Genomic DNA, 16,825 nt, shown 5'->3' on the forward strand with positions numbered 1-16,825 from the left:
TCCTTTCTCGACGTGCCGGAGCGCTATCCCCACACGCTAGATTAATTTGAGAAAAGTCCAGCCAACGGTGCACGCCGCTCGAACCTTGAAGATGTCAGGCATGAAGTAGGGCAGTGTAAAGCTTAGGCACGGGTAAATCTGGGGCTTGTCATAAGACTTCGGAATACTCTTTCACTTCCACTGGCATCTTTATACTTCGGTGACAGGCGATGGACAGCTGCAGCGAGACAGGGTTGAGAGGACGGAGCGGCCTAATTATAATCGCCCAAAAGAGATTAGGCTTTGTGGACTTGTTGGCCTGGTCTGACGCGAAATAGTGCTTTTATTTCACTTACTGTCTGGGTAATTGCAGTACACACAAAACCTGTGTGATTGGGAAGTACACTGTGAGGAGTGGTTGTGACTATGCTGGGGATTGTGCGGCTTGATAGAACGTGAGTAACCTCAAGCAGATGTAATCTCTACCCATTGACTTTCCCTTGCTGTCACACTGATGATCTTGGCCGGTGTAAACTTCAGTGTACTGCTTCTCTTGGTGGTACGCTGGGAGGAGTTCCTGGTTTGTCATATTGGCTCTCCCCTGTTGCCTCCTCCACAAGCCATGCAATGCAATTGAGGACGTGGTGGGCAGGCTCAAAAACGTCTGACCCCAAACAAAGTTGTCCTTGTTTGAAATTTTCGGTTTATCTCGCTCAATGTGTCTAGCCACGATAATAGAGTAAGAGCAGTCGACTTGAAGCAGATCATCAAGTGTTGAAATGTTCGGCCTAATCCACAGCTGTGAGTGTATGTCCTTCGTTACAAGAATACTACGCCCTACTAGGACCCACACGGTTGACCATCTACATGAACACCACCCCACATCGCCCATAAGCTATTTAGTTTTTTTCGCATGAATACCAGAAAGTTCTCACGACGGCCGCATAATCTATCCCGTCAGCCTTATGACTAGCACAGAGTGCTGGTAACACGGGCTACTCTGTTTTGCCACGCCTCCGTTCTCGTTCGTCGTCCAATCGATCCAGGTTTTTAGAAATATCGTTATTCAGAATTTGCAACCCAGGTTCACATTCCATGGCATCGTTGATAAAAGAATCCACGATATATGACTGATAGCGCAGTGCAAGGAACTTGTAGGCGGCAAGACCAAGCGTCCCGTAGACGCCCACCCTTGCCGAATGCCAGACTAGCGACGAGAGGAAACGGCGCTGAGTAGCCTGTGGGTGCACTGCAGCAAAAGGGGTCAGCTACTGAAGAACTGAGAGAGAAAGACTCATTTGGATATAGGGAGGATTAGGCCACAGTATGGCCATTGCTTGTTTTAAAACCTGCAGCCTGACAATACCTTTGAGGTCCAGGCTACAGATATGGAGCTGCTTTTCTTAAGAGGGTTAAATTTGTATGTGGAAGCTGCTTACTGAACCTAGTGAACCTGGGCTGATAGAACCTACCAGGGGGGAGGGGGGTTTCTGACGGGGTCACGCACTGCACTTATGTTTTAATATTTAATCGAAATTTTATAATTCCAGCGAAATGCTAATAAAAGATTATTAAAATACTATTAAAAGCAAATTATATTAAGGCTTTAAATTATATTAATATCAACTTTATATTAACTAATATTATTATAATTTTATATTAAAAGCTTTAATTTAAACCTTATTAACTTTAAACTTAATTTTATTTTTAAATATTTCTGTAATTTTATAAATCCTTTTATAATAGATAATTAAGCTAGTAAAGAGTAAATAAGTAGTTAGGTTAGGGATAAGGGAAAAAAAGAGGTTTTTTTTTAGCCTTATATTATATATTAATATTATATTAATATTATATTAATATTATATTAATATTATATTAATATTATGTTAATATTAATACTATGTTAGGAATGAGTATATATTAGTAATGTGTAAATAATGCAAGGCATATAAAAAAACATATTGTTAAAACCTTAATAGCATGTCACTATTATGTTACTTTCCTATTGACTTGCTTGCAGCACCCAAACGAATACCCCCCCTCCCCCTGGTAGGAATGGCATCCGGAATGAGGACCAACCGCGATACAAGGCAAAAGCAGTTGCTCCTGCAGCGATCGGCCGGTCGTATGAGGCTGCAACAACTCCTCTTGCAGCGTGTGAGGTGAAGACTGACATTTCTTCGGGGTCAAGGCGACGTCCGGCAAACGATGATACATCCGCGAGCTCTAATGCAATCCACGCACAGTACCAGGAGTAGTCATACCCCCACAAGCACGAGAGCAGCGGGAGGTGATGTAGGCCACGAGAATCATACGACTTCAAATATCCCACATTGCGACTAAACCAGCTGTCATACTGCGCTTTGATCAGAGCAACTTGTTCTGGTGTGCGTTCTTGTGATCAGGCGGCGGGGGAGGATCACTTCTGTCCAGACCATCGAGTGGGCATGAGGCGCCGGTGCCATTTTGACCGCCTTCTTCGTCCCTACAGGGAGCCATGGTCCAAAAATGTATGCTTATTAAGTATGTGAACAGAACATCCGCTACCGGTCTTCCAAGAAGTTGCAGTGGAATCGATTTGTGTCGCCTTCGAGGACACATTGTTGCAGTCGCTGAAATTAGGAAGAAAATTTCGGGCCGCAGTTTTCTTATAATCACATTTAGTTACACCTATTTTGACAGCCCTTGATTGAGGGAAAATGACCTGGGGTTACACAACTGAATCCCGTCCTGTTGTTCTTCCTGCAGGGGTACAATGTGAAATTGTTCACCCCCAATGAAATTATAAATTCTTCGATGCTGATACTGACGGGCGCTGAGGCTCTGATGCCAAGTGTGTCTCCAGTCAAGGCATTGTATGCAATGTGCTGAGTTTAATTAAGAATACGGAGATTCGCAGAGCAACAAAGAGAGGGTATAGAGGTACAAAATCTGCTGACTAAGCAGGGTTACGTGACCTACTGCTAACGTTAATCCACCACCTCAGTATGTAGAGGATATCACACCCCTGCACCGGTTGTGGACACACCGGTGGACACACGCGTGGACAATTAAGAGCTAAATATATGCTTCGGCGTGCACCTTTAGCTACCCTAACCCTAAGAGCTATTAAGTTTAATTCTTAATTAAAGATTAAAACATTTTAAATCTTTTATTTTTTAAAAATAAATAAAAAAGGAAATAAAGAAATAAAGCCTTATAAAAAGCTTTTTTCTTATATTATATAAATAAATTCTTAAAAAAAGATATTTAATATTTTATTTTAAGCTAAATAAGTATTTAATTAAGAGCTAAATAGATATTTAAAAGTGTCCTTAAGAAGTATGTAATTGCTATTTATAATTGGAGTTAGTGGACTGTCTACCTATTTACAAGGGGTGTTATATGTCTTTATAGCTGCAATTACCAAGCGCCCTACATAGCCCCCATTATTACTAAACTTACCCTTAATTACTTTATATTAATGCTATATTATATTAATTAAATATTTTTTATAATTAAAATATAAATATTATTATAATTAATTATTATTAATTAACGCTTTTTAATTCTTTTTTTATTTTAAAATTCTTTTATAATAAATATAATATTTATAATAAGCTTAAAATTAATTTAAATAAAATAAAATAATTTATTAACTTTATTATTATTATTATTAAGGCATTAAAGAAAAATTATAAGCTTTTAATATATAATTAAAATATTATATACTTTTTAATAATAATAATAATAAATAACATTATAATAATTAAAATAAGTTATAAATAAAAAGTAATAACTTATATAATAAAAGAAATATTAAATAAATAAAAGCTTATAATATAAAATAATATATATATTTATTATAATCCTTAAAAAGTTTTAAAAGCTTAATATAATTAAGTAAAGTTAATTTAATAACATTATAATTTCCTTATTTATATTATATAAACCTTATTCTTTATAAAGCTTAAAAAACTTAAAATATTTTTTTATTAAAAATATTTAAAAATTTAATTAAAAAAGTATAATAAAAAATTAATTTATTGCTTATAAAAAAATAAGTAAAACATTTATATATTTACTTAAGCAACCTTAAAATACTTTAAAGAAAAAGCTATTAATATAAATAAGCTATTAATAATAAAAGTAATATTATAAATATCTTTTAATATTAAAAGTAATATAATTAACTTATTTAATAAGAATCTTATTCTTTTTAATAATATATTACTTTTTAAGGTAATTAAAGATTTTTACTTAATTTAAAAAATTAAAAAAAGCTATTTTAATATAAGAAATATTATTAAGAATTCTTAAAGGTGTTATATTAATATTTTTTATTAATATATTAAAGAAAGTATAGTTTTTATTGCTTTTTTTAAGATTTTTAGCTTTATTATTCTTTATAATATTTCTTATTACCTTTAATGTTATTAATATTATTATTATTAACTTTTTATATTTCTTTTTAATATTTAATATAATATTTATATATATATAAAAAATATATAATTAATAATATAATTATATTTTTTTTATATAATTTAAAGTATTTATTACATTAATATTATAATTAATAATAACGTAGTTTATTAGGAAGTGGTGGATATTAGGAAGTGGCGGATTTTTGCAACTTTAGCCAACTTTAGCCAGCCATAGCACCCACTTAATATAGACAATTTAATTAAATTTAGCACTAATTAATGCTAACTATTTTAATAACCTTATTTTTAATTAATTTAATTAATTTAGAGGAATTAATATAGTTGCATTTAAGTTTAAAATAATTAACTTTTAATAAAGAGGACTTATTTTAATATAAATCGCGTCTTAGTTTTTCGCGTTAATCTTGCTTTAATCCGCCTAATTAAATATTTAATATGTTAAAAATTAATAATTATTAATATATTTTTTATTTAAAGAAAACAAAATCCTTTTAGCTATATAAATAATTAAAAACTTAAAGAAAAATAATATAAAATCTATGCTTATAATTTAAGTTGCTAGCATTTTTAATATCCCTAAAACTATATTGCATTATAGGATAAACTAATAATGCTTATATAAAGAATTATGCGTTAATAAATATAAACTTAATTAAATTAAAAAGCAAATACTTATTTAATATATTATTAATTAAGATATTTAAGGATTTCCCTTATAACTTTCTAATATAAAGGATATAGCTAACCTTTTATTAGCATTATAAAATGCTAAACCTATTAATAAGCACTAAGCTTAACGCTTTATAAATTAATAACTTAGCCTTAAGATTAAGTTTAATTATCCCTATAATTATTAAAGAGCCCTTTATAAAGATTTAAAGATTATTAAGAATTAATTTAAATTACTCCATAATATAATAGCTAAGTATTAAATTATTAATAATAATCTTTATAACTTTAATAAAACTAGCTTTATAATAAATATAATTACTATATTAATGGTTATTATATGCATTAATAAATATAGAAAGGCTAAATTAATTTAGCTTAGTAATTAAAAATAAATAATTATTATTAAATACATTAATATAAGTAAGTTATAAATCCTATTATTTATAATTATTTAAGGTGCTTATTACCTTATTAGCTAGGCAATAAAGTTAAGTTTTTTAAATAATTAGGTTATTAAGCCTATTCTTAATAAATAAATAAATAATAAGATTAATTTAAAATGGATTTAATACTTTAATAAGCATATTAAATTAAAGAAAAATGTTAATTATTAAATGTTAATTATAAATGGTTATAAGAGCTATATATTAGCTAAGTTTAATTAATATTATAAGGATAATAAAATTATTATTATTAATATGCCGCTGCATTTATTTTACTTATTTTAGTTATTAAATATTGCATTATATTTACCTTTAAAGCATATATATAGTAATTAAATTAACCTTTTTATTTAAACTTTTATTAATTATATTATTAAGTTTAAGTTCTTTTTTATATTTAAGGCAGCCTATAATAAGACTTTTATGATAGAAAATATTAAGTTTGCATTTAAAAAAGCTAAAATTTCCCCTTAAAACCTTAATTTTATAATTTCTAAGCTTAATATTTATTTATAAACTTTTATATAGTTCCTTTTTATTTCTCTTTAAAAATAAGAGTTTTAAATATTATTAAATGCTTAATAAACTATTTAATAATTAAGTTTTATTAAGGGTAAGATCTTTATTTATTAAGAAAGCTCCCTTATATTAATTATAAATATTATTAATTAATTAGCAAAGGGTATATAAATAATAACGTATTTACTTATTATAATAAGCAAGTAAATCTATATACTTTAAAAGGCTAATATAGCACTTATAAAATATTAAAGGGCTAAAAGAACTTAAATGCAGCTTAAAAAAAGCACTTATTATTAAGGAATTTTATGCTTTTATTTAAGAAAAATAAAAGAGAAAGCGGCTAGCTAATAAAATTAATAATAGTGCTAAGGAGTTAATTTGCAGCGGATTAATTAAAAAATAATATGGTAATTATAATAAGACTAAATATAATATAAAAACTTATAAGAAAGATAAAGAAGAGTTTATTTAATTAAATTTTAATTATATTATAGTAAATTTAGCTTAGTTAGCATTAATTAATGCAAATATATAAGTATTAGTAATTCATAGCGGATTAACTTTTTAAGGGTATAGTTAGCATTAAATAGTGCTAAATGCATGTTTCTTATTAAAAGTTAATTAATTTAAATTAGTATTATAATTATATTAATGCTTTTAAATTAATAAAATTAATTAAAAATAAGGGTTTAATTGCAGTTAGCATTAATTAGTGCTAAATCTTATAAATCTTTTTGCATTAAGTGGGTGTTATGGCTGGCTAAAGTTAGCTAAAATTGCAAAAATCCGCTACTTCCTAATATCCGCCACTTCCTAATAAACTACGTTAAAGAAAGTAAAAGGCTTAATTTAATACTTATTAAAAAGCTTATAAGCTTATTTAAAAAGCTATTAAAAGCTAGCTTTTCTTTTTTTATTAATAATACTTTAAAATAATAATATAATCTTTTTATATAAGGAATTATTATGCTTTAAAAATAAGGTATTTTTTTAATTATTTATTAAATATATATAATTAAATAATAAATTATAAAAAACGCATTACTTTTAAATTTAAATAATTTATTACTTATAAAACCCTTAACTTTAACTTATATATAATCTTTTTTATAAAGTATATATATTAATAAATTAAGCTTTAATTAAATTATAATATAAGAAAAACATTTTATTTAATAAAAGCTTTTTATATAATGTTTTAAAAAATAGCTTATAAATCTTTTTTAAAAAAAATATATTAAAAAATAGCAGCTTTTAAGAAGTTTAATAATTAAAAATAGTTAAAAAAGCTTTTTTTAATAATTTTAAGGATTACTTTAAAGCTTTTTAAAATAATATATTAATAAGCAATTTAAATACTTTAAATATAAGTTTATTAAAAGCATTATATAACTTTAAATTATTATTACCTTATTTATATTTAATATAATATAATTTATATTAATTATATAATTAATAAAATAAAATTATTTTTAAAAAAAAGTAATATTTATAAAAATTATTATTTTAATTATAATTTCTTTCTTAAAATTCTTTCTTTTATTATACTTTTATTTAAAAAAGTTATTATTATAAAGAATAAACTTTATAATTTTTTATATTTAAGGGTAATAAGGATAATACTTTAAAGGCTTATAAAAAAGTTATAATAAATAAAAAAATAATATTAAATATTATAAGTTATTATAAATTAGCCTTATGCTTTTAAAGCTAAAAATACTTAAATAAAGTTAATATTTAAAATATAAAGAAAGAAGTTTACTTCTTATTTATACTTATATTAAAGCTTTTTTTATAAGATTAAAGCTTATTAATTAATTATAATAAGTAAAGCTTAAATTATAATATATCCTTCTTTTTTAAGATTTTATAATAAGCTTAAAAGAATAATTATTTAATAAAGAATAAAGAATATTATAATTTAATTATAAATTAAATATTATTCTTTATTTAGCTATTTAATTATACCTTAATACTTTTTAAATATATTAAGGCTTAGCTTATTTTTTTATAATTAATATACTTTCAACCCTTATAATTTAATATATTAAGTAATAAAAGTAATTATTTAAGTATAAATTAACTATTAAATTAATAATATTTTTATAATTATTTAATATAAATTATTTATATATACTTTTTTACTTAAAGCTTTAAAATTATAAAGTTATTATATACTTTATAATTAATTAATATTTAATATATTAATAATTTACTTTTTTAATTAAGTTTTTTTTAAGGCTAAATATACCTTATAATATTATATTAATTAATATATAATTAATATACTTTAAATTTAAGTTAATATTAAGCTAATTATATTTTAAGCCTTACTTTATAAGAAAATCTTTATATTTCTTTAAATAAATATTTCTTTTTTATTAATTTTAATTAATAAAAGCTATATCTTTATTTTCTTATAATAATTAAGAAAATTATATTTATAATAATTAAGCTAATTATATATAAAATACTTAACTTTATTTATTAAAATTATTATAATATTAATATTTATTACTTTATTATTTTAAAATTAAATATTATTTTCTTTTATTATAATATTAAAAATATTTTTATATTATTATAAGATAAAGTAAAAAGCTTTAAATATTTTTAATTACTTTTTATAATTAAGTTAAGCTTTTATTATAAAAATTAAAGTATTAATTATTAATAATATTTTATATTTATTTAATTAACTTTAAGCCTTTATTATATAAATTAATTAATTAAATTAAGTAAGAAATTTTATTATTTCTTTTTTATAATATTATTATAATATAATTAAGCTAAGCTTAATATATTTTTATTTAAAAGAGTTTTTAAGTATAAAATAAACCTTTTTTAAAAAGCTTTTTAATTAATCTTTAAATATCTTTATAAAATTAATATAAAATATAAATTAATTATAAAAAGTTCTTAATTAATTAAATATATAAAAGAATTTAGCCCTTTTAATATTAATTGCCTTTTTATTTATTATAAATTTAGCTTTTATTTTTATTAATTAAGTTATTAAGCATTTTTAAAATAAAAGTTTCTTAAAATAAGGAAAAACTTAGCAAGCTATTATTATTTTTTTTAAGTTTTATATAATTATATTATTAATTTATAATATAAAAGGACTTTAAATATATATTATAAGCTTACCTTATGCTTTTAAAGCTAAAGGTGCCTAAATGAGGTTTATATTTAAAGTGCAAAGGAAGAGGTTTGCTTCCCATTTATATTTGCGCCAAAATTTATTCTTATAAGGCCAAAGCCCGCTGATTAATTACAATGGGCAAAGCCCAAACCGTAACAATTAGCAGCAATATATACCTTTATACCCTCCCTTTTTTGCTCTGCAAATCTCCGTTTTCTTAATTAATAACACAGAAAATAAACAATTCTACAGATAAATCCAAGCCCAGAATGATATACACATAATTACATGCCTATTTAAATTGAGCGAGAAAGTGCCCAAATCCAGGTAAACCACAGTACTGTAACCACGATTGTGTTCGTCTGTCAATCGCCTCCTTCGAGAGAATAGAAAATCATCTCAACAACTTCTGCCCACGAAAGGGGGCAGGGCCCCGAAAAATTTGCCCTTGAAGGAATGGAATAGGTATTTATTGATTGCAATTTCTGAAAAAGCCCTAAAAATGCGTTCACGGGTATCTCACGGCCTGGCTGAGCTTGATGTCTCAATCATTAGCCTGCACCATCCGTCCTGCCCTTCCATAGTGATATCTGACAGCGAGACAAGATTACACAAGAACTTACAAATGAATTTTCGAAATTTGAGAGATATTGGACAGCTGACACTCAAAAGACAAAGCTCTACCGTGGCACCCAGCCGCGCGTGGAACGGACTAGCACAAGACTCAAAAGTGTTGACGTCATTATTTGTGTTCGCGCACAATGTGAGATATTCCATTTGTGTTGACTGAATGGTTCCGAGAGCATACGATCCGGTAATCACACAAGGCTAGTTGGAAACTGTGAAGACTTTGGACACAAAAATCAGACAACTTGCTTCTTTCATCGCTGAATATCGTTGCCAAACTGAGAATCGATCAGTCTTTGACAAGGCCCTATCAGCCCTTCCCCGGTGAAATAACATCACAACGGCGCGATACGACTCTGTGAAGCCAAACCTGTCGAAGGCAATCAAACGTGCCACAGGTTCTCTACCAATGGTCAAGATGCGGACAACAACTCCACCTGCCACAGTCATTCCATCTGGCTCTCTGAAGTCCCCCCCATCGTCGCCCCTTCCAACACCTGCACTGGACTCTTCTGCCTTGCGATACAGCTACGAAATCGGGCGAGGAGAAACTGGCGTTCTGTCTTTTGAGCCATACAAAGGCCACATATTACCTTACTGGGCGTTTCGCACGGTGCCCGTTGCCCGCAACTCGTCCGAGATCCTCTGGGCGATCTTTGAGTCCTATGTGGAAAGAAAGGACTTTGTCGGTGCAGACATGACCCGAAAGTTCATCCAGATGGGAATGACGAGAGCGCGAAGATATGCAAACCACAAGGGAGGGCGGAAATATGCCAAGGACACGGGTGATAAGCTCGAGAAATGGGCCGGCGGCAGTGAGGAAGACACTAGGAAGAGGAAGGAGAAGGAGGAGGCAAGTGAGATTTTCAAAGTGATGTGGAGGAGGTGCATTGAAGATGAACGTTTCAAGTCATTGAAGAAGGACTGGATTACGGAGAAGAAGGACTTTGAAAGGTCGAAGCTGATGGGCCGTAATGGTAACGCAAAGAGCTAGCACTAAGTCAAATGGCTCAACCACTTGGGCGTGACCAACAAGCAATCTTGAGCTCCCCATTGAAATGGTACGTGATCCAGACCCAGCAAACAGTTGGATGATAATTAGAGCCATAACACTGGTCTTATAAACAGCTCGGTCTATGCTTTCACTGAAAACTTTACTTGTCTGTGCTCGGCTCCAATACCGAGCAACCCAGGCTGGGTTGAACAATCCATAGTTCACCATGCGATTTTGTACACTGGTGGAATTAGTAAATTTGTAGCGAAAATGAGCTTAAGCAAGATACTGCCCTTCATTATGAACCATTACAGGGTTATTTGAGACATGCAGCTGAGGCGCACCCCTTCTCCTGTATGACCACTTAGCCCACCAATCACTGCCCATGGTACTGATCACAACACTATACTCTCCACACCACACCATATAGCCATGATGCTCACGGCGAGGGCTCAGAGTCAACACACCATCTTTGATAGGATACGAGTAGCTTCCGCACCCTTACACCACGCGCGCTACCGCGTGTCGTTCGCGGGCCACCGCGATTCGACCCGCCCCGAGACACCGTGACGTGTTAATAACGAAGTAACCATATCAAATGGCCGTGGCGCAGGTGCGTTAGCTCCAAGATAGGGCGAATTTGGTCTTGAGTGCCATCCACAAGAACATAGCCAGTTATCCGGATGCGGCCCATGATCCTTCGGCCTGAGTGTTTGTGGTGGTGGTGAGGATGGTGGTATTGCGCAGATCTCGCATATGCGCTGCGACCATGCGACACGCCTCCGACAGAGTGCCACTGCATGCGTTCTTCAGGCTGTCGGCATATTCGCGATTGGGCAGATGAGACGTTGGAGTAAGGAGGATTCAACCTTCGCAATTTCTGCCTAGTCGTGAGCCTTTGTGTGCATTCAATGCTGATTCGCAGATACCGCGTTTGAAGGTGTGCGAATCGCCGGCCCAGTGACTTCACCCTCACTCACGAACCATCTGATCAAGACGAGTCGCCAACCGTGGCGCTGAGTGAAGCCGATAGCTCGTCGGTGCGCGTGTCATCAAATGCAGTATGTGTGTGGTCATAAACATATACACCTTCTCGCAGGAAACACAGACATGTCCAAGCACGTGTTTAAATCCAATATTAATTTTTAAATTTCTCTACAATTAGCCACAAAAGCGTTTTCTGGCCTTCAATACAGCATTTCATGAGCTCATCTGTTGTTGTGCTGGGTGCGTGAGTTGGAGCCTTCCCAAAATTTGAGTCGAAGGACACCAACTACCGCCGTTCAAACACCAAAGATCACCATACATAGAAAAGTTCGTTCGTCTACTTCAATAGGTGATTCAATGGTAGCTGTGACTCGGATGTTGTGTGGTTGCAAGAGCAACCGCCAAGTCATCAAAGACTTTCTGTCATGAATATCATAACATATAAAAGTGGTTGACTTTAGAAGAGTATACTTCACTCCAAAATGGCGAGACATGTTTGTAATAGACGAAATGAACAAATCAAGACTACTAATCTCAGCGATGGTTCCCCGGGCCCTCGCCGATGTGGCTAATATCCAACCTAGGGGGTCTACTTGGACTAACGAAGGCAGTAACGACACATCCCAAGCACCGATATCAACCTGCGATACGGGAAGAATCAGTAACTGGACAGACGCAAGTGCAACGGGTGGGTACATGGATCAATGGTACTGCAACAGGATAGTAGACATAATCAATTCCGAGGTCTCCCCGGCCGGCTACTGGGCCGTCACCAACAACTATGGCGACCCCTTCGTAGAGCTGCTCTCCTCCCACGATAAGTGCTACTGCAGTGTCGCCAGGGTTGACGGTCTTAGTGGGCGATTCAAGTAAGTCCCTGGTAACAGTCTCCCAAAAAAAAATCAGATACTAACACTTGTTCTTAGGGTGGGAAATCAGGATTTGGTGAACTTCATCACCCAGGCTATCGACGAGGTCGGCAGGTCTGGGCAGATGCACGGCGAGCTGGGAACAACGACGTGCAGCAGCGCCGAAGGGGGAGACAAGGATAGTGCCTTGGTCGCTTTCAAAATCAGCCTGCATCCGCCAGGTTCTTCGTCGGCGTCCAGTCGGCACTTTGGCAGTGGCAGCGGTGGGCTGGCTCGGGTTGCACTTGGGCTCCTGGTTTGTGGCTTGGTCCTGCATATATCTTGATGCTGCGTGTAAGTATTCAGGGCTCGGTTGTGAGATGCATAGAATGAGGCGAGGTAGCAGTATGTCAGACAATAAATTTTGCATCTGGTTCGGCGCATGATGTCGGTTCCGATCCCACTTGCCCAGAATGATCTTCCACACCGTTTGCAAGAAATCAAGGCTCCGGTGCCAACCCAGTGGCGAATCCAAGACCCTGCCGCACAAGTGATTAACAGGCGGGCTTTATGAGGACACCAACACATAAAGAAATTGGGAAAAAAAAAAAACCAGACGGCGTGTAGAATAAAGTGACAACTCATCGTCGTGATTCAGTGGTCTGCGTAGCGACCCAATATTCGCTACGTCCAAGTACGAGAACAGGCACGGCCGCATGCGGGCCTAAAGATAGCTTCAATGCCCTGTGCTCCGCATCGCAACCGCGCCGACCCCGACCGACCGCTGCCAGCCCGAGCAAGTCCCACTGGGGACGGGCGGGCGCAGCAAAGCCAGCCCTGCTTGCGCTGCTTGCCAGTGCGGCCCGCAGTCTAGGTTGATGAAACCTGCCCCATCCGTGCGCCGGTGGGGGGGGGGGGGAGTTACCTGGGAACCCGCGCGGTGGAGGAGTCCACAAAAAGAAATGGATTGCCCGGTTCGGATGGGGAATTTCTGCATGGTGCTTGTTGTATTCCCAGCCCCGACAGCAAGACACGACTGACTCTGCTGCTGCTGCCCTGCTGCCCTGCTGCTGCAGTGCCATGCAATGCGGGTGCACACGCAGCAGATGGCGCGCCCCACCGCCTCGGGAAATGGAGGGTCCCCTGCCGCGATTATCCCAGCTGGCCAACGTCGCTCGCCTTGTGGCAGACCGGGGTTTGCCCGCCGCGCGCCACCCACATCGAGGTCGGATGACGGCAGTGAGGCGAGCACGCTCCAAGGTCGGTCCGCCGGCGACGGCAAGGGATGAAGCTGGGAAACTCCGAGCTCCCTGGGCAGGCCCATGAAGGCATCGTCTGTCCTAAGTCTCCGGTTGGTCGATCCCGTGTTGATCTCGGCGGGCGGCGACCCGTGGTTGGTCGCCTGCCCCGGATCTGAGGCTGGCGGCCTTGGGTGTATCGTCAGGCCGCATTCCCGGTCTAGGGCCCTACTTTGTGTCCGTGATGATCGGCATTCGCGTCATGGTTCAAAGTTTATTTTGCTTTTCGGGTAATCTGGGCTCTGATGTCGGGATGTTGGTAGTGGCACGTTTGGATGGCTTGGCTTGGATGCTTGGACTGGCAGGTCGAGTTCACCGTGCGTTGGATGTGTTGAAGATAGGCTTCAGTATTCATTTTGAACAAAAGAAAAGCTTGTATTGTCTATCATAAAGAATGTTGGACTGTTGGGTACAGCAACTGGTCACGTTGCCAGCTTGGTGCATCGCTCCCTCCCATCTTTGTTTTGTAGATATTCTGAAGCGAGTGAGAATAATTTTGCTCCTGACTCCAACCTGGCAATTTCAAACGCTGGTAGAACTGCATGCTGTAAATCCATAATGCAAGATGTCATGAGGTGTTCGTAGACTGAGATCAGTACCCTTGGGTGTACTTGTACCTGCCCTCGTCGGGGTAGAATACCTCGGCCCTCCTGCCTCCTCTTGATCCCTTCTCAACGGTAAAACGCCTGGGCGGCATATCAAATGATGATCGCCGGTCACGAGGGCTGAACCGATTCATAAGGCGATCGCGATAGTCTCTCTCATCGCGCTCTTCTTTCTCCCGCCTGGCCTGTCGCTGTGCCGCTGTCTCCCGCTCATCGACGCCAATGCCCCGGACAGACTTGTACAGGTCGTCGAGCTCCTCCCGTTGCAGGGGCTGGACAGCTGGAGGGGAACCAGAACCAGCCGCTGCGGTTGTGCCATAGGTGGTGGCGGAGTTGGTGTTCTTCAGGATCCCCTTCACCTCACCGTGGAGGTGCGAGCCAGTGCCGGCTCCAGTGATGGTCGCAGAACGGCTGAGCTTAGGCCGGCTGTTTATCTTGGCGTTCTGAGCGGCGCGTGGGTCATCATCCCAACGGACGCCCTTGACAGCCGGAGCGCGGCTGTCTGGTGGTGTCTGGGTGCCGTATGTGGCATGGCGAGTCCACGGGTCGTTGGACGGGTGTGAGCCATACGAGGAATCATATGACCCTCCGAAAGGGGAAGAACCATAGATGGCTTCGGCGGAGATGCCGGTAGTAGCAGGGCCATCGACGATAGTAGGCTTCGCACGTCTCAAGCGCCGGCGTTCACGGTCGTATTGATCTGGCTCTCCATAGACTTCCACGGGCGATTTTGAGTGGCGGCGATGCGAGCGTGATGGTTCCAGATACGAGTCCCGGGCGTGCCTCTCACGGTCCCGTCGGGAAGATCCAGCGCCATAGTTATATAGCACGTCGTAAGGGCCCAAGGGAACGGCAGATGACTCCCGCCGTTGTGCTGATGAAGAACGGCGGGAACGGTCGCCGTTCTCGACAATGATGGGCCGTGACCGGTGCTCACGCCTTGGCTCGCTATAATACCCATCGTCGACGGGCATGGTCGATGACCGACGCACCTTGGGGATGGGGATCGGCTCAGTCCGGCGGGAGCCGCTCCTGCGCACGCCATAGTCGGTTACGCGGTCTCCGTCGACGTAGAGCCGCTGCTGGCTGGCACGCTTCTCACGCCGTCGTTCCCTGTCACTCTCTCCATAAGACGGAGACGACCGATGATCAAAGTAGTAAGGCGTTGGCTGCCTGTCCTTTAGCGACGAAGAGGGAGAGTCCGTCCGCCCAGGGGTGACAGAAAGCTGTAGTCTGGTGCAGTTGATCTTGCGGTCGAACTCGCGCACGATGGGGTCGCTACATATGTGACCAGAACGGCATGCGTCAACCCGCTCAGTGACGTCCTTCTCACCGTCGACGTAGACGTTGTGGTAGATGTTCTTGATACACATGTTGGAGGTGGGTGCGTGGAACAGATGAGGCAGCTTGTCAAGACTCGAGTTTGGGAAAGCTAGCTTTGGTGTGGAAAGCCCGTTGAGATATCAGTCGACGGTGTCAGTCTCTCTAATGTGAGAGCGGCTGAAAGGCTTTCTTCGAAGTAGACAAAGACGACGACAGGGGAGTACCTGTGCCGCTTTGGGTGGTCTGGCGATGTTCGTTGGCGGGTCAGGGTTTAGCAACCACTTAGGTCCAGCCCAAGCCCGGTCCCAGGTGGTGTCAGTCGGCCGTGTCAGAGACGAAACGATCTTTTAAATATCGAGTTGACTGTAAAGACATGGGAACATGCAATCCGAGGCCGAAGCTGGTCGGGTGGGAGGCTCAAAAGAACAAGTCGAGAGAACAAGACGGTCGACGGTGGTGTGGTCGGGCCGGTCGAGACAGGTCGAGGTGAGGTTAGTTGGCTGTGTTGGATAGGGTTGGATAGATGAGAACAAATGGCGGCTCTGGTTTGGAAGACTCGAAACTGGTCTTTGGTAAGGGCCGAACTTTGGCGAGTATGATGTATGTAGGCCGGGCCAGATACAAAGGAGCAGAGCTATGATTCCCTTTAAATATAGGTTGGTGACTGACGAGGCCAAATGCAGGTCTATGGGTAGGACGAGACACCTCTTTAAGGGTGCACCATGGCCAGGAAATCGGTAGCCGGGGTGGTCAGGATCCCATGGCCACACCAGGGCTGCAGGGGTCCATGTACATGCACGCTCCTGGCCCCTGTCACTTCTGCTGCCCATCTTGCGACTGTGTGCCCCGGCCGTGTGCCTTTCTTCGAGGGACGGTTGAACCCCGGAAAGCCTCCTCTGCCAGTGGCTGTCAAGGGCCTGCCCTCGTCCATGCGGCAGCGGGTCTCAAGCTCTGG

General features: G+C 37.1%; 3 protein-coding genes across 3 annotated transcripts; 2 read left to right on the forward strand and 1 right to left on the reverse strand.

Moving 5' to 3' along the window:
* Window positions 1-10,233: 10,233 nt before the first annotated feature.
* INS49_006532 (uncharacterized protein) lies at window positions 10,234-10,809 on the forward strand (the record flags this gene model as incomplete). The annotated part of the gene is made up of 1 exon (XM_043167304.1): window positions 10,234-10,809. One exon carries the CDS (start codon window positions 10,234-10,236, stop codon window positions 10,807-10,809), a length of 576 nt encoding a protein of 191 aa, XP_043028448.1.
* A 1,527-nt stretch (window positions 10,810-12,336) lies between these two features.
* Window positions 12,337-12,990, forward strand: INS49_006533 (uncharacterized protein; the record flags this gene model as incomplete). Its single annotated transcript, XM_043167305.1, has 2 exons — window positions 12,337-12,665; window positions 12,723-12,990. 2 exons carry the CDS (start codon window positions 12,337-12,339, stop codon window positions 12,988-12,990), a joined length of 597 nt encoding a protein of 198 aa, XP_043028449.1.
* Window positions 12,991-14,534: 1,544 nt separating this feature from the next.
* INS49_006534 (uncharacterized protein) lies at window positions 14,535-15,920 on the reverse strand (the record flags this gene model as incomplete). Its single annotated transcript, XM_043167306.1, has 1 exon — window positions 14,535-15,920. The coding sequence occupies one exon, from the start codon at window positions 15,918-15,920 to the stop codon at window positions 14,535-14,537; it is 1,386 nt and encodes a 461-aa protein (XP_043028450.1).
* Window positions 15,921-16,825: the final 905 nt, after the last annotated feature.

Source organism: Diaporthe citri, assembly GCF_014595645.1.
Source record: "Diaporthe citri strain NFHF-8-4 chromosome Unknown scaffold_2, whole genome shotgun sequence".
NCBI lineage: Eukaryota > Fungi > Ascomycota > Sordariomycetes > Diaporthales > Diaporthaceae > Diaporthe > Diaporthe citri.